A 21,327-nucleotide genomic window follows, 5' to 3' on the forward strand; every position below is an offset into this window, starting at 1 on the left:
CCGACCGATTTCCTCTCCACGATATATTGAGCATAAAATATTGTGATCCAATTACAAATTTTGAGCGTCCGTACATTTTACTTAGCATTCTTAGCACTTCACGCGCGCAGCTCCCCTATGGTAGCTGTTACAGCATGATTATAATGTGTTCTTGTAGAAGCGACGTGGAGGTTGCAGAGGACTGCTGTAAAATGATTGTGTTCGTAAGTCCTTGCGCACTGTGATCCCTTGATCGATGAACACTACCAGCCTTTGATGACGGGTTCCATGTAATATTCACAACGCAAGAACCAGACGCCACACTTGCTACTTCTCGATGTTCATCAGCAGCTGGACAGAGTGTATTACATACACCGCGCTCCGTTATCTTGGAGAAGTGCGTGAGGTGCTCGCCTCTCTACTTAAAGCATCGTGGCTCTCATGTACCATGGCAGACAAATGGAAAACCCGTAGCATCGTGGCGCCTTTTGAACGTTCCAAATCACCCCTTGTCATATCGTTATACAGACCCATTGCCCTAGCGAACTTTGTGGGCAAGTTAATGGGAAGAATGGTGTTTACGAGAGTGGAATGATTTCTTGAGAAGTGCGATCTCTACCCAGACGGGATGACGGGCTTTCGCAAAGGAAGACACACCACTGACATCGTGATCGATTTGGTTTGCAGTGCCGAGCAGGAAAAGAAGTGTCGGCGCTTGCCAGGAGCACACTTTTTGGGATGTAAAATGCGCATATGATTCCCAGAAGAGGGTTATAGCGCCGAAAAAACACAACACACAGCAAGCGAGACGGGACAGGCGCAACTTCCAACTGTCTATTCACCGCGTATGCGAATGAATATAAGGTCAAACAAAGATGGGTAGCAAGAACCACAGATGCGCACGAGGTTTTAACAAAAAGCGGATAAAGATAGGTGAGGTACACACGTATCTCACGCCCGTGTATCTAAAAAGGCAGTTTCATTCTTATAAATGGAGATAGATGGGGCGCTAACACAATCGCTACAGTTTCTTTGAATATAGTAGGCCTCCAACAGTTCACGGGCTGTCTGGTCCTTACTTCTGCTTAAAACCTTTGCTTCTTTCAGCCTTGCCACACACTTAATCTTCCTTTCTTCTCCGCAGGCTTTACAATGATGCGGCAGATGAGAACCAGTACCATTTTCTAAATCGCGATTATGTTCCGCTAATCGGTCGTTAATACAACGGCCGGTTTGTCCGATGTACTTCTTTCCACATGTGAGAGGTATCTGATATACGACACCCACGGCACATTTAACAAGTGGGGCTGCATGTCTCTTTTTACAGTCAGTTTTTTTTTTACCTTGTTGGGATCAGTTTTCACGCACAAGCCAGCCAGTTTCTTTGGGGCAGAAAAAACCACAGGAACCTTATATTTTGTCGCTACATGCTTCAAATTGTGCGCTACCTTATGGGTGTACGGGATGACAACCGGTCTATTTTTGCTTTTGGGGACGTCATCTTGGTCACCCCTCTTTGTACCTTCTTTTTTCAATTTTCTCAGCAAGGCTTCCGCTACTCCGGTTAAAATCGAGGTTGGAAAGCCTGCTTTTTCCAACTTCCGAATCTGGGTGTTAAAGCTTTCCTCTGCCTTATGGCAACAAGATTTCTTCAGCGACGCTTCCAGGCACATCTGAGCAATGGCGCACTTTACTGTCTTTGAATGGGATGAATCATAAGGCATTAGTTCTTCTTGTGCGCGAGGGCGATACATCCAGCAAAAGCTTTGGTCATTAAGGGTGATGTCAATGTCTAAAAACTGCAATCTGTTGTCTTGGGCAAGCTCGTGGGTGAAGTCTAAACCTTTTCCAAGTAGTTTAAAACCAGATAAAACTTCTTCCACTATTTGTGGGTAAGATGAGGAAACCTGTTTCTTTAAAATAATTAAAAAATCGTCAACGTATCTAAAAGTTTTCAGCACTTTGGCTTCGTCGAAAGTATCTGCCAGTGACCTGTCCATCTGCGCGAGAAAGATGTTACATAGCACTGGAGCGACGCAGGATCCAATGCACATTCCTTTTTTCTGAACAAACAGCTGGTCTTCAAATAATACCACCGTGCAAGACAAGTAATACTCTCACAATGCCATGAAATTCGCAACAGAAACACCGGCAGAGTTCTGGAAGGAAATCGCCCCATTCTTTTCAATGCACGACTGTACAGCGGCTAACAACTCAGTCTGTGGGATAGAATAGAACAGGTCAACAACGTCAATGGAAAACATATAACCTGAAGACTTATTGTCATTCAAAAATTTAACATCAAGAGAGTTCCTGCAAGAGAATGGGTCTTCGACATCTAACCCATTAAGTGGCCTTAGCAGGAAACCACTAACATGGCTCTGCCAAGCCCCTCTTTCACTCACGATACATCTGAACGGGATTCGTTCCTTATGGATTTTTGCAGTGAAAAACACGTGCAAGCTATTTCCTTTACAAAGCCGAATACCTTTAGCAATTCTGTTGAATGATGTTGTATTACGTCATGCCATTCTCATCGCATATGAAGATCTAGACATTGATGGCAGAATGTTTCACTGGAGGATGAAGTGCCTTACAGGCTGTACCATCTCGGTGACGACGGATGAGGAGCAGTCGCCATCATGTCAGCTGCGGCTTTCCTCGAGTCCAACGTTTTTCAATATAAAGCTTATAGGATTTGCTGATATCGTACCAGAAATTGTCAGAATGAGCCTATACGTTTACGGTATCCGCATATCGCCTTTAGGTGTTTCACGATCAAACTTCCTGCTAGAGTGCAACTCGCAACTAGTCATTGCAGTCAGTGTTCCTGCAATTAGCAACAATGGCTGAAACTAGCAGCACCTGCCACTTCTAATTGAGCCTACGAGGTCTACAATTGGAAACTGCAAAGTGTGCAGCGCTTGTGATTACGCGCAAAGCGATGCACCAATATTGCATCACAATGGATACATCAATACCATAAGAAATGCATCACAGTTTCTTAGGTGTCATCGTTGACCGAAACTTGTCTTGATCTCAACACGTGACAGTCCTGATGTCTAAGCTAGACAGCTTCGTACACATTCCCAGATACGTTTTAAGAATGAAGCGGGGACAATCAGAGTTATCATCGCTCAAATTGTATGACGCTCTTTTTGTAGGCTACCTACGATACAGCTTAGTGGTCATTAGAAATATTCGGCCTTCCTGCCTACGTATGTTGGAGCGCTTACAAGCGCAAGCACCGCGAATAGGTCTAGGTCTGCCATGCTGCTTCTTAACCAAAGGCATAATTCCTGAAGAACGCGTGTGATACACATGTTTACCACTCCTGCGAACCTCTAAGAGTGTATCTTCGGCTGTTGGCACTCCTCGAACGTCACCTGCTTTCGATGATTGACATGTTCCGTCCAAAGAGTACTTTTTGCAATCCACCACATCGTCAGAGCGCGATTACATCAGGTTATGCACCTGCCAAAGTGGCGAGCGTGGCAGCATTTAATTTGTCAAGACCTAAGGTGTGTACTTCCCTATTCCGGAAGTTTCTAAAACCGTTACGTGTATCCTAATGTGGCCGTAAATAATTTGCCCTATCCCATATTTCTTCAGAATATGCCACTTCTATGCATATTTATAATGACGGATCAGTGTCTCCAACTAATTCAAAAGCGCCATTCGTAATAGTGAAATTTACCATCTATGAGCGTTTGCGTCTTGACCGCCAAACTACATCAATGGTCACGGACATTGTAGCCATCCGTGAAGTAGTCCACTTTTATCGATGTTACCACCGCAAATATGGACTACATTACGTGACACCAAATCAGCGCTTCAGGTGGTACAGTACGTCCTTAAACGACAACCATCTTATCTCCTTGCTCAAAATGTGACCGAAATACACAATTTCACACTGATAACTAGCCATCGTATGGTGTTTCAGACGATCTTGAGCAGTTTAACTATTGTTCTAATGAGCTCCCTGACAAGGTGCGAAGGAAGGCCCCGAATAATGCAACGCAAGTGTCCATGTCGTCTTCTCGACTACACTCTAAAAACTAAGGGAGTGCCGGGCACTCTCTTTGAGGGAGTAGCTGCTTGTCCCATATTTCACTCTCTTTTCGAGAGTAGATCGACCCTCTTTGAGAGAGAGTAGGTCAACTCCTCCTTACAGAGTTTTGTTACTCCACCGCAAGGGATTGCTAGTACTCTTCCGCAGAGTGATAATACTCTTCCCACAGGGAGTGCTAGTAGTCTTCCGCAGAGTGCTGATACTCTACCCGCAGGGTTAATAGTACACCGCCAGACCGAGTACTTCTACTCCCCCAAACAGAGTGCTTGTACTCCTTCAGAACAGAGTGCTAGTACTCTTCCCAATACCCTCTTACACTCTAAAAACTAAGGGAGTGCCGGGCACTCTCTTTGAGGGAGTAGCTGCTTGTCCCATATTTCACTCTCTTTTCGAGAGTAGATCGACCCTCTTTGAGAGAGAGTAGGTCAACTCCTCCTGACAGAGTTTTGTTACTCCTCCGCAAGGGATTGCTAGTACTCTTCCGCAGAGTGATAATACTCTTCCCACAGGGAGTGCTAGTACTCTTCCGCAGAGTGCTAATACTCTCCCCGCAGGGTTAATAGTACACCGCCAGACCGAGTACTTCTACTCCCCCAAACAGAGTGCTTGTACTCCTTCAGAACAGAGTGCTAGTACTCTTCCCAATACCCTCTTAGCCAAGTCCTGATCACGCATGCAGGCAGGAAATCAGATCAAATTAGGGCCGCTGATATACTGTTCCCTAGGCGGCTCCTCAGAGACACTGGCCCGATTCCAAGCGGCCTTCAGAATAGGCGTGAGCAAAGTTATGCAGGATTTTAAAGTCATTCTTTCCTGGCTATTTGCTGCCTACCGTGAGGCGTGACTGCTCTGAAGCGGCCGATGCGTATGCGTCACGAACGCCAACTAAGGAGAAAAAAAAAGCGATTTAACACTTAATCTGCAAATACCTTCGCAAATTTCACAATCAGGAGTCACACAATCTAATTAGAATACAATTGTCAAGGGAATCACATACTTATCAAGAATCACAATGCTCTATACATCATGTGAATTCGAACCCGCGTACACTCGCATTTGTACAATTCAAAACACACATCATAACCATTACACCACAGCGCCGCCACGCCCAGGCGTGTTCTTTTAGAGCTTATATATATACCAAACGTATTTGATGAATCGGCTGTGGTGGGTGGGGTTTCTCTGCAGTGTGCTGTGCTGTTGTGTACTGGAATACGTGTGCGTTTGCATCATTTCCATTCCTTGCTACGACTAACGAAGGAAGACAACGTAGACGACAACGTGAGAACTATTCACGGCTTGTCGTCACCGCAGGAAAATAACAAATGTGCCGTTCAGCTCATGATCGAGTGCTTCTCCAGTCCATGTTCTCCAAAATACGCGGATACAAAGTATTGCGCCAACCATCCACGTATGTGAATTTAATTCGCGCGTATACTGGTGAGCAACTGCGACGCCAGTACCAGGCATTTCGACGTGCCTCATGCTACCGTGTAGACGTTCTTTTCAAGTGCATTAGTTTAGAGTTTGGTTCAGTCCGCTGTGAGCTGTTGTCCTGCATTAGCAGCGGATCGTTAGCGTTTTGAAGCGCATGCATTCCAGCATTTGGAGACTGCTTATGCCGATAGCCGCGTCAAATGCATTGGCACGCATGTTTAAATGACTAATGTGTCCACTTGTTACGCGTGCACTGCTCGTATTCTGTGGCAGTGCTCGTTCTAAAAGCTTCGAAGACCATCTACACTCATGCGTGTGTTCAATTTATATATGCACAGGATGGACTTGCCGGCTAATTGGTTGAGCATTTTAGAAGAAACAGCGCAACACAAGGACGACGCAATAACATGCCACACCACGAAGCGCTGGTGTGGTTGATGCTTTTTTTCGTCCTTGTGTTTGCGCTGTTTCTTCTTCCACGATACACGCACACCACAGGTACGCGAAAGTTTAGGAGCATAAGTGGTTAACTCTGTTTTCCCCGTTTTCTCTCAGTGTCAATGGCACAGTGCGTTGCCCGGAATTGTGCACGCTTACCCCCATATGCAGAAATGCATCATAACTTGAAGCCCATGCTTGACTTGATCTAAACGACGCAAGTCGTGAACGCACCAAAAGAAAGGCAGTGAGCGTCTTGGGGGACGTTCGCACCAGGCGTCGTTTATATCAAGTCAAGCATGAGCTTTGTATTAAGATACATTTCTGAATACGGGGGCTAGACATCTGCTTCTTCCAGAAAATGTCGAAAAAACGCCCGCCAAAACCAGGCACATTCGTAAACTTAACTAGGCAATACGAAGCTCCATAGAAAAAAAGAAGAGTGGTATTAAAAGCTTTCAGTATTTTTCTTTACTCCAAAATAGTTGCGCTCTCGTGGCTTCACTGTACAGAGATAGTGCAGCGTTAGCTAGAAAGCATGAATTTCCTAACTCCATGCCAAAATAAGCTTGTAAAATTATTTAGGTGCTAGAATCCAGGGTTTGTAGCGATCCTTGAAAATCTTTTATTTCTGAAATGCCATTTTCAAGGCATTGAAAACCCTTGAATTTTTAGAAGTGCTGGAAAATCCTTAAACTTGTACACTTGGCTAGACTTAGCAGACATAGCCAAGCGCTTTTTTTCCCTTCTGTGACACTCTTTCGCATGTCACAGAAAATTGTCTCTGGAGGTAATAGAAGGAAAGCGACATCCTTAAAGTTGAAATTACAAAGGAGCTGCAGATACCAGTTTTATGCACATGGAACCGGCGACAAATGTGCTTGGAGGAGCAGAAGCAGGAAGCTCAACAGTTGAGGCATTCGAAGAGAAGCCGTGAAGAGTGAATTGAGAGCGACAGACACAATAAAAAGAAATTAGAAATGACTATTGCTTATTTGATGGTGAAAAAAGCTGAGGCAACAGATGACATCACATACACTGTCAAACCAAACAGTATTCAAAAACTGCAAATGTTGCAGGTCCAAGTAGTTAATTGTGCTATTGCAGAAAAACTTTGAGCGCTTTCTTGAAATGCTTCCTTGTGTGCGTTTAGTGGTGGGCGGTGAAAGGCAAATTAGCAGTCTTTCAAAAGCTTGAAATCACTGAAATGCGATTTGTTTTGTTTTCTTTTGTTTGCATTAAAGTTAACGGTGTTCTTGAACAAGTTATTGCCTGTCCAAACTACTACACACATTGCACAAGGTCCTTGAAGTTACTGTGTCGGGGCCTCGAAAGTCCTTGAAAACCATTGAATTTTTTTCTTCAAATATTGCTACGAACCCAGTAGAACAACTGTCATGGAGTAAAAACCTTGGCTGAACAGGGGCTTATACGCAGAGCACAGGAAGACTAGAAATGCAGTAGTAGGCATGGAGGGCCCTGAAAAAAATGTGCCACATCTGCTCGTCTGCCTTATGTTTCTGCACTGACTGTCGCATTTTTAATAGAAGTGCACTTTCTGTTCTACTCCAATAAACGCAACATTACGAACTCCAGTGTGACGCAGTCCTTCAGCCAGTGCAGAACTTTTTCTGTGCATCCGAGTCAGCTCTGTCATTTTTCCAGCATTGTAGTAGAAGATTTGTTAAACTGGGTTAGCAGAATATGAGCAGTATACTCTTAAATTAGCTGTTTATTTGTATGCACAAGTGCAGGTCCTCAGTTTGGTTGCATGACAAATTGCCATACCTCAATAGATACAAGAAACAACTTTATTACAGTTTAATAAAATCCAAACAGTAATAATCACAACAATATAATGACATACATTTCTTTTGGTACGTATACAGCCCATGTCTTGGCAGTGTATAAATTCAACTATACACCGCAAGTACTGTGTCCTGACCACTATTATTCACATGTGTAAAACCATCACAGCAATTCAACAAATATCACAGTAATTAGTGACATACACTTTGTAACTGCTTTACATGAGCATAATGTATACAAATGGTCCCTGTGTACCTACACATGACTAGTGCCACACGAGTACTATTACTCACAGGTGTAAAACCAACAAAGCAGTTCTTTAAAAAATATCACAGCGCTTAGTGACGTACATGCTGTAACTCCCTTGTAGAAACTTAATACAAACACGTGAGGACACAGAAAGCTAGCAGTGGGCATACATGGGAATACCACCGCCTCAATACTAATTCAGAAGTGTAAAACCAACCAAGCAGTTCTTTAAAGAATATCACAATGCTTAGTGACATACATTTTCTAACTAGCTTATATAAGCTTTATACAAACATGAGAACATACACAAAGCTAGCGGTGCACCCGCATAGAAGTGCGGCCATCTGAACACGATTATTTGCAAGTGTAAGCTCAACAGAACAATTCGTTATAGTGCCGCACATTTTGTAACTGCCTTATACAAGCTTAGTGCAAGCACAAGAATGCAGAAAAATATAAATTAAAAACTTGCTCTATGCATACACAAACAGATCAACACAAATGGTAAACACCGCTTTGAAGACAAATGTGACTGTGGCAAAGCGCAGTGCTGTGCCGGTTGAAATTGCCACCCACAAAAGTATTGAGCAATGCTTAAACCACAGGCAATAAAGTGCTGAAAGACTGCGTCTCTAACGTAACTATTTTATTTCAAATTTCTTGAATATAGGGCTCGCTTGCAGATAAGGCATCTGATCCAACTGACCTGATTTTACACCTGCTACATGCATACAATGCACTCAGATATAACTGGTAATATTAATTATAAAAGGCATTTAAAAACTTGATAGTATGATGAAGATGCATGACTAGAAAAGTTCTGCCCCCCTCGTACTTGTTAAAAAGGTGTAAGTACGACACATGTTCTTTTTTTCCTCAATTTTTGCATTAATGGACAGCCGGGAACCTCGAACCGACACAAAAAAAAAGATACTGCTATGTTAATAGTGTTATGAATAATTTTTTGTGAAAGCTTTTTTACAGACAACTTGCAGTCTCGTTTCTGGAGGTTGAGCTGTATCTTGCAAAATAACTTGAAAAGTGGTAACATGGGAGCATGACACTATATCATAATGTTAGTTTCAGTTGACTCTCTTGCCCTACAAGTCGCTGCTCACTGTGGCCAGTGATGCAGCAGCAGTGTCTGTGTGATTTTCATCACACTTCTGTCCTATGCCATTCTTACCAGAGTTGGCGGCACATAGATACCCAAATTTCGATAGTGTTGCTTTCTCAGGTGGTTGCTTTTGATTTGCTCAATATCAGTTGGCACTTCAGCTGCATCAAACTTCTTTTTTACCTCTTCAACAACAACATCAACAACAATCTTATGACACCTGTGTTGTCCTAGTTGCCTACAAAGACCAGTTAATCTAACAACAACACTGACAGTCTCTACTATCTTCTAATGGAGAAGATGTGTGTCCCACCATGTGTTCAACATTGTTGTGGCTATGTGGGCTGGCTGGGGAGGCAACAACTGTAATATGTTTTCATATGTTAAAGTGATGCTTGTACTGTGTTATAACACTTAACTTAGTCTTGCACTTGCTGCACAATAACACTGGCTCACAGTCGTGGTGAAAAGCTTTTGTATGTTGAGCAAATGAGTTGTATCCACTACAAAAAAAGTCAGTGATAGCACACAAGTTGCTCTACCAGGCCTGGTGTGGTTCCTTCTGACACTGCTGCTGACGCGCTGCTGCTTGCCTCGTACACTGTTGCAGCTGCAGTAGACGTGGCAGTCTCTGTATCTATTGCTGCCGTGTCATCTGTCATGGTAACTTCCAAGTGGTACCAAGCTCACTTCTGCAACAGAGATGTTGTTTCCCCCTTGAGGGCTCTCATGATCAGGGCCAATAATTTCGTAGGCATTGTCTCCTGCATCGAAGAACCAATAAGAACAGCATGAATTAATAAACATAGCTCTAAAAAGTACGGACATAAAGACTTAACCACAAACTTTGCACATAAGTGACCGGGCTTAATGAATAATACTTGCAGGAGGAGTTACACAATTGTTTGTGTATATTACAGTAAAGCCTCATCAGAAGCTATTCAAGAGGCACGGGAAACATGTCTCTCGAAACCAAAAATTTTGAGACACTGAGGAGCCAGACTAGATCACTGTATTATGCATCATCACTAAAGTATGTTTTGATATATCTGAAGGAATAAATGCTCAGGGTGGCTTAAAGGGCCCCTAAACCATTTCTTGACATTTTTTGAACATTTCAAGTAAACACGCGTATCGAAATCAGAATGCCGTCACGATCGACGAAGCCAAATGCCAGAGTGCGTAGCACTGCCGGAGCACCACAATATGAAGAAAATGACCCCGTGCGCCTCTCTGGACCTATCCTGCACCCCCCAGTTTGTCCTGATGCCACCAGGCTGTCTCTGATGATGTCACCAGTTTCCGGTGCTGTCGATTGGTCGAACGAAAGTGTACGACTGCCGGCAAGGCCTGCAAGCAAATACACACACTCCTTCTTCCTCGTCGCGTTGCGCGCGATGCCATTGTGGGCAGCCAATGGGGGCAAAGAAGAGAAACGCCAACAGAAGGGTCTCCCTATGAGGCTCTTCAACGCGAGTCACCATACAGTTCCGTTGTATTAGCGCCACCCCTCGCAGGACGATGGGCCAGCGCGGCAGCAACAGAGGTCGTTGGTGTTGGCCTGTCCCGTAACATTTGGAGGTGTACTAGGCAAGGAAAAGACGATACTGTCCATATGGCGTGTACCAGATGAAAGAGTAAAATGAGTGGGGACTACTTTTCGATAATCAAACACACGTAGCTCCACTATTACTGCACCGTTTCGAAAAATTCTTGTGGCTACCTGTTCATTGCCTTATTGTGTAGAACTGCAACACCGCAACTAAATTTCAACCTCGGTGGTTTAGGGGCCCTTTAAAAAAGACATTCACAGCTTTTTAGTGACTGTAGATTGTGTTAGCTTCCTTCCCAACTTCTGGAATTTAAACACTTCACTTTGCAAGCCTTGTTGCTCGCAGTACCTTTGAGGTGCTCTTAGACGCTCGTCAGCTTCAACTGCCGACACTTTCTGCCCTGCACTGTCCTCGTTGCCCTCCTTTTCTGGTTCATGCTAAAAGAGACATGCGCGATTGACTTGTGTAAGGATTGCGTGATCTTTACGCCCTTCGGAGCACACAAGGTGCACAAAGTGAATGTGTGTGGGTTGTGTCCCTTCGAAGTAGTGAATACTTAAAAAGTCATCCTTAGTAACAAAGGTGTCTCTTGTATACAGTATTGTTAACGTGGCAAACATCGGAAAACCAACCAAACCATTTTCAGATGTCTCTTACAACCAAGTGCATCTTGTAATGAGATTCTACTGTACTGAATATTTTTCAGCTATGGATCATCTGCATGTACATATAGTCACAAAGACATGTTGTGTGGAATGGCGAATCGGGAAACAGTTCGTACTCTTACTTTGTGTCCCTAACATAAGCAGCTGATAACAATATGATAAAAAAGCAGGCAATGAGGCTAGAATGGAACATAATCCTTCAGCTCTAAACAGTTTTTTGGGCCCACATCATTCCCTCATATGACATAAGGAAACAACTTGATTGCAGTAATGGCTGCATGTGATCTGAGTTGATTGAAACAAACTATACGTAAGGTTGTCCTGTATGTAATTTTATCAGAGTGCTTTTTAGATGTCCTGCTGGTGATCCTGGCTGCGCGATGCTTCTCATGCTTTTTGGCACGATTCCTTTTTTTCCACTCCACTTTTTTTTCAGATTTTCTCCCCTTTCCCTTCCCCCTTGTGTAAAATAGCACACTTGAAGTATCAAATCTGTTGAACTAACGTGTGTATCAAACCTGTTAACATGTGTGCTTCTCTGTGGTCTGTGTTGTATTTTTGCGCTGCACAATTCAATTCAAGATGAAAGATGGAACGTCCCTGCCTTTAGTTTAATTGTGTGTGTGTGTGTGTATATGTCTCTCTCGTTTTGAAATATATGTACATTCAGGAGTGCCTGCATGCCCTTCTCTCCTGCTCCTGTGACGAAAAGGAGAGCCTGTTTATGTACCATAGTAAAAAATTCAAAGGTTTTCGCTGTGCCCATTACATCCCTTATCATATGGATCTGTCACAATACAGAGTAGCAGTGGTCCATAATACTAGCCCATCCCAACATAATTATAAATTAACACATACCGACATGCTGCGAAACAGCTGTTGCAAAGCCGCTGGTGAAGGCAATTTCCGCAGCACTGCAGTGGTACAGCCGAGTTCCACCTGTATAGTGACAAATCCATATGCGTGTTAGCAACTCAGTAGTTGCTGATGGTTTCATAAGCTTTACACTACACAATAAAGTAATCTAGACAACTTTGTTGGAACAAATGCACATAATTAGGACACCACTTAAACACTAACACGATTAATTGCCCCCAATCTCTCACTCACTAAGGGATAACATTACTGAAACATCGGTGGAGAGCTCAGATTAACACAGCCCATAAAGGACAAGCGTTCTTTGAGGAAAACAGCTATAACAGCGGTTAGTTTTCTTGATCATTTTATGTGGTAGCTTTGATTTAAATGTCATGCAGTACTATAAAATACGAAGTGCCGCATTTCTAGCAGCAGAAGGCGTCGTCAGGCTCATGGTACAACAGATTTTTGCACTGTTTGTCAGTGAGCCGACACATACAAAGAAAACCGAATTCACACATACATATAGTGTCAAGTTCACTTCTCCTTCTGAAAACGCAGCCACCAGTTCCAATGGTGCTGAAAGGAATGGTTATATAAAGTGCGAGACTGCATGGAACTGCCACTTATGACTGTAAATGTATGGTCTGCTGATTGCAGAGGTAGTCACATGCTATTTCTAGTCTCTTTTAGAAGCATTACTAAAGAACAAATTAAAATCTATTCATAAGTCACGAATTTCATGCATCCACAGTTTGGCTAAATAACCTGTGAGAAAAAGACATGTTTACCTGGAATAGCAACCTTTTTTCCTGCTGCAAAACTTTCCTTCGAATTAATGAAATAACTTTACAGCGTCATAATGCGTTTCTCGCAACTACTTGCCGGCAGTGGCGAGTTAGTGTTTATATCCGACTCATTGGGCGACAATACTGCCAAACACAAATGCTTCACGAACACGAGAACACGTCCCTCGCAGAGAATAGCAACCATATATGCCTCTAAACGAGAAGAAAGGGGGTTAACCGAGGGTCCCGATTTTTATTAGTCATATCATGAGAAGCCAACAAACACTGACACCAAGGACAACATAGGGGAAATTACTTGTGCTTAATAAGTGGAATGAAGAAACGATAAATTAGTGGAGGTGAAAGTGGATGAAAAAACAACTTGCCGCAGGTGGGAACCGAACCCACAACCTTCGCATTTCGCGTGCGATGCTCTACCAATTGAGCTACCGCGGCGCTGTTTCCCCATCCACTTTCTTGTGTGTTTTATGTGTACTAGTAAACCCTGGGAGTGTTAGCCAGCGCCACCACTCATAGACCTTGGCGGCGGACGTGGAACGTCCTTGTTGCCGCAGGCGTCACGAGAACGTGGTGTCAGTTTGTTGGCTTCTCATCATATATGCCTCTGTGAGACATGATCGCACCTTTGTGGTCAAAATGTACATTAGAACGACATCACCATCTCATTAAAAAAAAAAGCCTCTGTACAAGGCAGCTGCCAACTGCATAATGTGAAATTACAACTGATGTCCCCTTACTGGTGGCCTGTGTTTGAGTCACTTTTGGCAGTTGACTGGGTGCTGAGAAATGCACGTCCTGGGTTGTCCCTGCAAAACATACACGGTTATGTCAGATGTTGAAAATATATATATGCCGGCATTTCATCAGTCGCAAAACAAACGAGTAAACTAATAAACAACTGTAATGTAAACAGAGTACACATCATAAGATAGGCTGTCAACTGTTAATGCATTACGCAAAAAACCTAATGCATAGGGAAGACTATATGTATACACACGAAGCTGACACACAATTTAATTCGCTCTAGGTTTTTCCGTGCAGTATATTCAAATTATTATGTCTCGTGGTTAGAGCAAAAATTAGTGTAAATTACGAACTAAATTATCTACCCTGGAAACTTTTCTTCAATATGCACCTGTGCGCGCTTCGAACGAGTAGCGTTGTAAAATTTACGTACATGGCATTTAACATAGTTGCTGAACACTGATTTCCTATGCCCTGTATCGTGTACAGTAAGCTACATATATCTGCCCCCCCCCCCCTTTTTTGTACTAGCCATACTGCGTGCCACTGCACCTATATGCACGTCAATAAACCTCACGATACAGAAATAAAAAAAGTGCCAATCACCCATGCCTGCATGTTGTAGTGGGCCTAACCTAACCAAGCATGGGCTGTTGCTTTCTATAGTAAACACAGGCACCGTGCTCATTGCAAGTATGTATCATGTCGCTAAGCAAATATGCAATTTCATTGTACCACTATTTTTTTATCACATGGATATATGTGTTGAGAGGCAAGACAAAAAGCAGTCACTTCTCAGAACTAATCAGATTTCTTAAAACACATTTTTAACTTTTCAATGACACTTGCTGCTATGTGTTTGTCTCCAGTGAGCATACTTGATTTGACTTTCCATTTAGAGACATTACATAAATATACCATGTTAAGATGACTGCCTGGAGCACGTGAGAATTTTCATCTTCGTGTAACATACTGTATCTTGATTTTGTTGACATTTGGTCAAATGGTACACCCAATATACCCACATACTAGTTTTCTTGTCCAAATAACATGCCAATGTATTTTGATTTTTTGGCATTGGCTCCTCTACACTACGTGAAGTCGCGCTGCACTGGCTCTTTCACATCCTCGTGTCCTTGCAGCTGCCTTCTTGCGTTATATAAAGCGGGTGCCTGAAAAATATCGTATGCAAAAGTCAACACAAGGACATGGTGCAAAACAACATCAAGACAGTCAAGGCAATGGCAATAAAAAAGTCTTAGCTCTTAGTCTTCCTAGTGAAATGCATGCAAAACATCCAAATGACTGAAACAGTCAACTGCTAAACTAACTTGAATTTTTAGATTTAAGCAAAAAAACAAACCACAGTTCATCCTTGTTTTTCATGAATGTTAGAATACTGCTAATGAATAGAATATTGGTCATTTTCAGACGTCATAGGTCTGTCATGAGTCTGGTGTATCGCAGACACCACTTGTGACACATCCTAAGCACGTGCCCAGTGTGCCCCCCCACCCCCCCGCACCATGCCTGGTTGTGCCACTGCTGAAGCCATAATTTGAGGATTATAGCTGCAAACATGATGCTCAGTAGGGATGAAAATATTGTCCTTCAGCTCAATGGATATATGGATGTGCCTATAAAAAAGGGCAACAAGGCTTGTTATGGCAAGCTTACCCACATTTCAATACTAACAAGTTCACTGCGGCCTGCATCTAAGCTTACTAAAAGGCATGAACTTATTTTCATGCATGAGGTGCGCAGTGGAGTTCATTTTTGACAGACCCGACTACTGCTGCAGTTTGAAATCTAGCATTTTAGATTCTTGTAGGCATGTAAAAGTTGCAGTTAAACCGCAGTTATTAGTTTATTACACCAACCTATTGTTCTGTGTACGACAGAATGGTAACACGGAATTAAAGCAACATTTTATTTTGATATTTTATTTCTCTACTAAAAATATTCAAGCGATAAACACATCATAATCTGCCATGCTATAGCAAAATGCACACATTACGCTTGTAACACCCAGAGGAAGGCTGATTTAGCTGTTCATATGACATAACTCTGACACGCCAACTCATATTAGCAAATGCACAGGCATGTCCAAAACAATAAGCGTATGCAAAGCGCCCCTGCAATTGTAATTCCACACAGCAGCCGTTATATTCGATGCCGATGCGTAACTAGCTGCTCGACAATTCACCGAGTTCGTAGACATAAGCATCCTTTCAGTTTCGCACCGTGCACGAAAACCGCAACAGGAGACAAAACCAGACCTATAATCACACCATTTCAACATGAGCAAAAACAGTTCAGTCTTAGGGATAAACACTGTGAGAGCGATTTAGTGCGCGACGGCGACGAGCGACAAAACGGGCCGTCGCTTGAACAGATGGCTCGGTTCTGGAAATCTAGAAATCGTCGCTCGTCGCCCAGAAGTGCTATGAGCGACTAGCCAATAGCGCGAAGCCGGAACTGGATGTACATACATCGCTCAAATACTACCGATTGTCGCGCGGAACGAGCAAATGATTCAATTTTTATACGTGCAAGGATAAGAACGTACTGCAAGACCTCCGGAAATATTTTATGCTACTTTTTATAGTAAAATACATCAACGTAAATTACTAAAGCACGCGTCACGCGTGACTGCAGCCCTCATGCCGGCAACACCGGGGAGGCGTCGCTCAAAATCGTCGCTCGCACGGAGTACGACTTGTAGGCGACGAGCGAACGCGACAGCCATCTCCGTCGCGTCGCTTGTAGCTGCCGCGCGCAAGATCGCTTATATGGGGTTTATACTTTTTTCAGCATAAAACATGGATTCCTCATGCGTTTTCAGTAAGTTCAAGATAACGCGCCCAACTGACCTCTTGCAGCATGCAGCTGAATGCCTGCGGCAAAGTTTCTAACTAGCACTGGTGCTGCACGTAACTTCAGTGGTCGCAGATTCCCCCTCCGCGAGACACCGTCAAGCGCGCGGTTTATTTATAAAAAAAAAGCATGCTGCCAGCAAAATGACGGCTTCTGTTATGTGATTCCTTAGTTCAACAGCGTTCCGTACATAGTAGACTGCCAAACTGAATAAATTCAAACCCACAAAACGCACGCTAATCACGCTCCGCATAGGCTCGGAATCACGGGCTGGTGAACTAACCATTTTAAGCGTCCTCTCGCCTGGCGTCTTATTGAACATACCATAGTTCTGGCAGCGTTTGCGATTTTTAAAGCTCTTACGGACAACGGCAAAGTGATAAAATCACATGCAGTTATCGCGACGACTGGCTTTTTCGATTGACATCAAGAGACAGCGCGTACGCCTAGTCCTTTGTCAATCGCGTCGGCTAAGCGCAGCGACAACTTCCTGGCGATAGCATGACATAAACGGAGAATGTGCACCTAAGTTAGAATTCACTTACCGTGGAGGATTTGTTGTTATATCCAAGGCATGACGAACGACTGTCGTGTTTTCGTGGCGACGCGAGATGGCTGCCACACGATCTCCCTCGGCTGGCCTTTGCTCGCTGGATGGATCTACTTTCTTCGGTGCTGTGTTGTTCCGCGATCTTGAGCGCGCGCGCGCGCGGTGGAGCCACTCCGAGTGAAAAAGTAGAGCGCTCGCTACGCGTTCCTTTGAACTGCGGCGGCCTGTTCTCTTAGAAGCAAAACGATGTGTTCTTTGCTCAGCGTGCATGAATGATACATTGCCATGTTCGGGGCCAGCCACCTACAGTTGAAGCAGAAGATTACGCTACGTTTTGTTTTCTATTGCCGCAAGAGTCTCTCTTTTCTATTGTCGCAAGAGTCTTTTCACTCTCTCTCTCTGAAGGGGAGAGTGAAAAGCACATTTCACTCTCTCCTTGGTGACAGAGTGAACAATGCATTTCACTCTCCTCGATATTTTGCGAGAGTAAAACGACGCTTTGAAGAGTGAACCGGCAGCTTCACTCCTGCGATACCCTTCCTAGTTTTTAGAGTGTAGCCAAGTCCTGGTCACGCATGCAGGCAGGAAATCAGATCAAATTAGGGCCGCTGATATACTGTTCCCTAGGCGGCTCCTCAGAGACACTGGCCCGATTCCAAGCGGCCTTCAGAATAGGCGTGAGCAAAGTTATGCAGGATTTTAAAGTCATTTTTTCCTGGCTATTGGCTGCCTACCGTGAGGTGTGACTGCTCTGAAGTGGCCTATGCGTATGCGTCACGAACGCCACTGAGGAGAAAAGAAAGCGAATTAACACTTAATCTGCAAATATCTCCGCAATTTTCACAATCAGGAGTCACACAATCTAATTAGAATACAATTGTCAAGGAAATCACATACTTATCAAGAATCACAATGCTCTATACATCACGTGAATTCGAACCCGCGTACATTCCCATTTGTACAATTCAAAACACACATCATAACCATTACACCACAGCGCCGCCACGCCCCGTCGTGTTCTTTTAGAGGTTATATATATACCAAACGTATTTGATGAATCGGCTGTGGTGGGTGGGGTTTCTCTGCAGTGTGCTGTGCTGTTGTGTACTGGAATACGTGTGCGTTTGCATCATTTCCATTCCTTGCTACGACTAACGAAGGAAGACAACGTAGACGACAACGTGAGAACTATTCACGGCTTGTCGTCACCGCAGGAAAATAACAAATGTGCCGTTCAGCTCATGATCGAGTGCTTCTCCAGTCCATGTTCTCCAAAATACGCGGATACAAAGTATTGCGCCAACCATCCACGTATGTGAATTTAATTCGCGCGTATACTGGTGAGCAACTGCGACGCCAGTACCAGGCATTTCGACGTGCCTCACGCTGCCGTGTAGGCGTTCTTTTCAAGTGCATTAGTTTAGAGTTTGGTTCAGTCCGCTGTGAGCTGTTGTCCAGCATTAGCAGCGGATCGTTAGCGTTTTGAAGCGCGTGCATTCCAGCATTTGGAGACTGCTTATGCCGATAGCCGCGTCAAATGCATTGGCACGCATGTTTAAATGACTAATGTGTCCACTTGTTACGCGTGCACTGCTCGTATCCTGTGGCAGTGCTCGTTCTAAAAGCTTCGAAGACCATCTACACTCATGCGTGTGTTCAATTTATATATGCACAGGATGGACTTGCCGGCTAGTTGGTTGAACATTTTAGAAGAAACAGCGCAACACAAGGACGACGCAAAAACATGCCACACCACGAAGCGCTGGTGTGGTTGATGCTTTTTTTCGTCCTTGTGTTTGCGTTGTTTCTTCTTCCACGATACACGCACACCACAGGTACGCGAAAGTTTAGGAGCATAAGTGGTTAACTCTGTTTTCCCCGTTTTCTCTCAGTGTCAATGGCACAGCGCGTTGCCCGGAATTGCGCACGCTTACCCCCATATGCAGAAATGCATCATAACTTGAAGCCCATGCTTGACTTGATCTAAACGACGCAAGTCGTGAACGCACCAAAAGAAAGGCAGTGAGCGTCTTGGGGGACGTTCGCACCAGGCGTCGTTTATATCAAGTCAAGCATGAACTTTGTATTAAGATACATTTCTGAATACGGGGGCTAGACATCTGCTTCTTCCAGAAAATGTCGAAGAAACGCCCGCCAAAACCAGGCGCATTCGTAAACTTAACTAGGCAATACGAAGCTCCATAGAAAAAAAGAAGAGTGGTATTAAAAGCTTTCAGTATTTTTCTTTACTCCAAAATAGTTGCGCTCTCGTGGCTTCACTGTACAGAGATAGTGCAGCGTTAGCTAGAAAGCATGAATTTCCTAACTCCATGCCTAAATAAGCTTGTAAAATTATTTAGGTGCTAGAATCCAGGGTTTGTAGCGATCCTTGAAAATCCTTTATTTCTAAAATGCCATTTTCAAGGCATTGAAAACCCTTGAATTTTTGGAAGTACTGGAAAGTCCTTAAACTTTTACACTTGGCTAGACTTAGTAGACATTGCCAAGCGCTTTTTTTCCCTTCTGTGACACTCTTTCGCATGTCACAGAAAATTGTCTCTAGAGGTAATAGAAGGAAAGCGACATCCTTAAAGTTGAAATTACAAAGGAGCTGCAGATATCAGTTTTATGCACATGGAACCGGCGACAAATGTGCTTGGAGGAGCAGAAGCAGGAAGCTCAACAGTTGAGGCATTCGAAGAGAAGCCGTGAAGAGTGAATTGAGAGCGACAGACACAATAAAAAGAAATTAGAAATGACTATTGCTTATTTGATGGTGAAAAAAGCTGAGGCAACAGATGGCATCACATACACTGTCAATCCAAACAGTATTCAAAAACTGCAAATGTTGCAGGTCCAAGTAGTTAATTGTGCTATTGCAGAAAAACTTTGAGCGCTTTCTTGAAATGCTTCCTTGTGTGCGTTTAGTGGTGGGCAGTGAAAGGCAAATTAGCAGTCTTTCAAATGTTTAAAATCACTGAAATGCGATTTGTTTTGTGTTCTTTTGTTTGCATTAAAGTTAACGGTGTTCTTGAACAAGTTATTGCCTGTCCAAACTACTACACACATTGCACGAGGTCCTTGAAGTTACTGTGTCGGGGCCTCGAAAGTCCTTGAAAGCCATCGAATTTTTTTCTTCAATATTGCTACGAACCCAGTAGAACAACTGTCATGGAGTAAAAACCTTGGCTGAACAGGGGCTTATATGCAGAGCACAGGAAGACTAGAAATGCAGTAGTAGGCATGGAGGGCCCTGAAAAAAATGTGCCACATCTGCTCGTCTGCCTTATGTTTCTGCACCGACTGTCGCATTTTTAATAGAAGTGCACTTTCTGTTCTACTCCAATAAACGCAACATTACGAACTCCAGTGTGGGGCAGTCCTTCAGCCAGTGCAGAACTTTTTCTGTACATCCGAGTCAGCTCTGTCATTTTTCAGCATTGTAGTACAAGATTTGTTAAACTGGTTTAGCAGAATATGAGCAGTATACTCTTAAATTAGCTGTTTATTTGTATGCACAAGTTCAGGTCCTCAGTTTGGTTGCATGACAAATTGCCATACCTCAATAGATACAAGAAACAATTTTATTACAGTTTAATAAAATCCAAACAGAAATAATCACAACAATATAATGACATACATTTCTTTGGTACGTATACAGCCCATGTCTTGGCAGTGTATAAATTCAACTATACACCGCAAGTACTGTGTCCTGACCACTATTATTCACATGTGTAAAACCATCACAGCAATTCAACAAATATCACAGTAATTAGTGACATACACTTTGTAACTGCTTTACGTGAGCATAATGTATACAAATGGTCCCTGTGTACCTACACATGACTAGTGCCACCCGAATACTATTACTCACAGGCGTAAAACCAACAAAGCAGTTCTTTAAAAAATATCACAGCGCTTAGTGACGTACATGCTGTAACTCCCTTGTAGAAACTTAATACAAACACGTGAGGACACAGAAAGCTAGCAGTGGGCATACATGGGAATACCACCGCCTCAATAGTAATTCACAAGTGTAAAACCAACCAAGCAGTTCTTTAAAGAATATCACAATGCTTAGTGACATACATTTTCTAAGTAGCTTATATAAGCTTTATACAAACATGAGAACATACACAAAGCTAGCGGTGCGCCCGCATAGAAGTGCGG

The 21,327-nt window shown here is 43.4% G+C and overlaps 1 protein-coding gene across 2 annotated transcripts; it reads right to left on the reverse strand.

Annotated features, from left to right (window-relative positions):
• Positions 1 to 7,721: 7,721 nt before the first annotated feature.
• LOC126540265 (uncharacterized) lies at positions 7,722 to 17,270 on the reverse strand. Of its 2 annotated transcripts, none has more exons than XR_008614469.2 (5): positions 17,153 to 17,270; positions 14,756 to 14,902; positions 13,724 to 13,792; positions 12,178 to 12,258; positions 7,722 to 9,865 (listed from the first exon to the last, which is right to left on the reverse strand). XR_008614469.2 is itself a non-coding variant. In XM_055075930.2 (5 exons), exons 2-5 carry the CDS (start codon positions 14,806 to 14,808, stop codon positions 9,753 to 9,755), a joined length of 312 nt encoding a protein of 103 aa, XP_054931905.1. In that variant the 5' UTR covers positions 14,809 to 14,902; positions 17,153 to 17,270; the 3' UTR covers positions 7,722 to 9,752. The 2 variants fall into 2 exon arrangements, 1 of the variants encoding a protein (XP_054931905.1); XM_055075930.2 differs by having other exon boundaries at positions 14,760 to 14,902.
• Positions 17,271 to 21,327: the final 4,057 nt, after the last annotated feature.

This window comes from Dermacentor andersoni, chromosome 2 (assembly GCF_023375885.2).
Source record: "Dermacentor andersoni chromosome 2, qqDerAnde1_hic_scaffold, whole genome shotgun sequence".
Lineage (NCBI taxonomy): Eukaryota > Metazoa > Arthropoda > Arachnida > Ixodida > Ixodidae > Dermacentor > Dermacentor andersoni.

Excerpts from the sequence above, each read along its gene's own strand:
- LOC126540265 (XM_055075930.2), bottom strand. The coding sequence starts at position 14,808 with ATGCCAAAAAATCAAAATACATTGGCATGTTATTTGGACAAGAAAACT. Across the intron at positions 13,793-14,759 it reads TTATTTGGACAAGAAAACTA|GGACAACCCAGGACGTGCAT; the intron begins GTATGTGGGTAT and ends TATGTTTTGCAG. Across the intron at positions 12,259-13,723 it reads GACTCAAACACAGGCCACCA|GTGGAACTCGGCTGTACCAC; the intron begins GTAAGGGGACAT and ends GTCACTATACAG.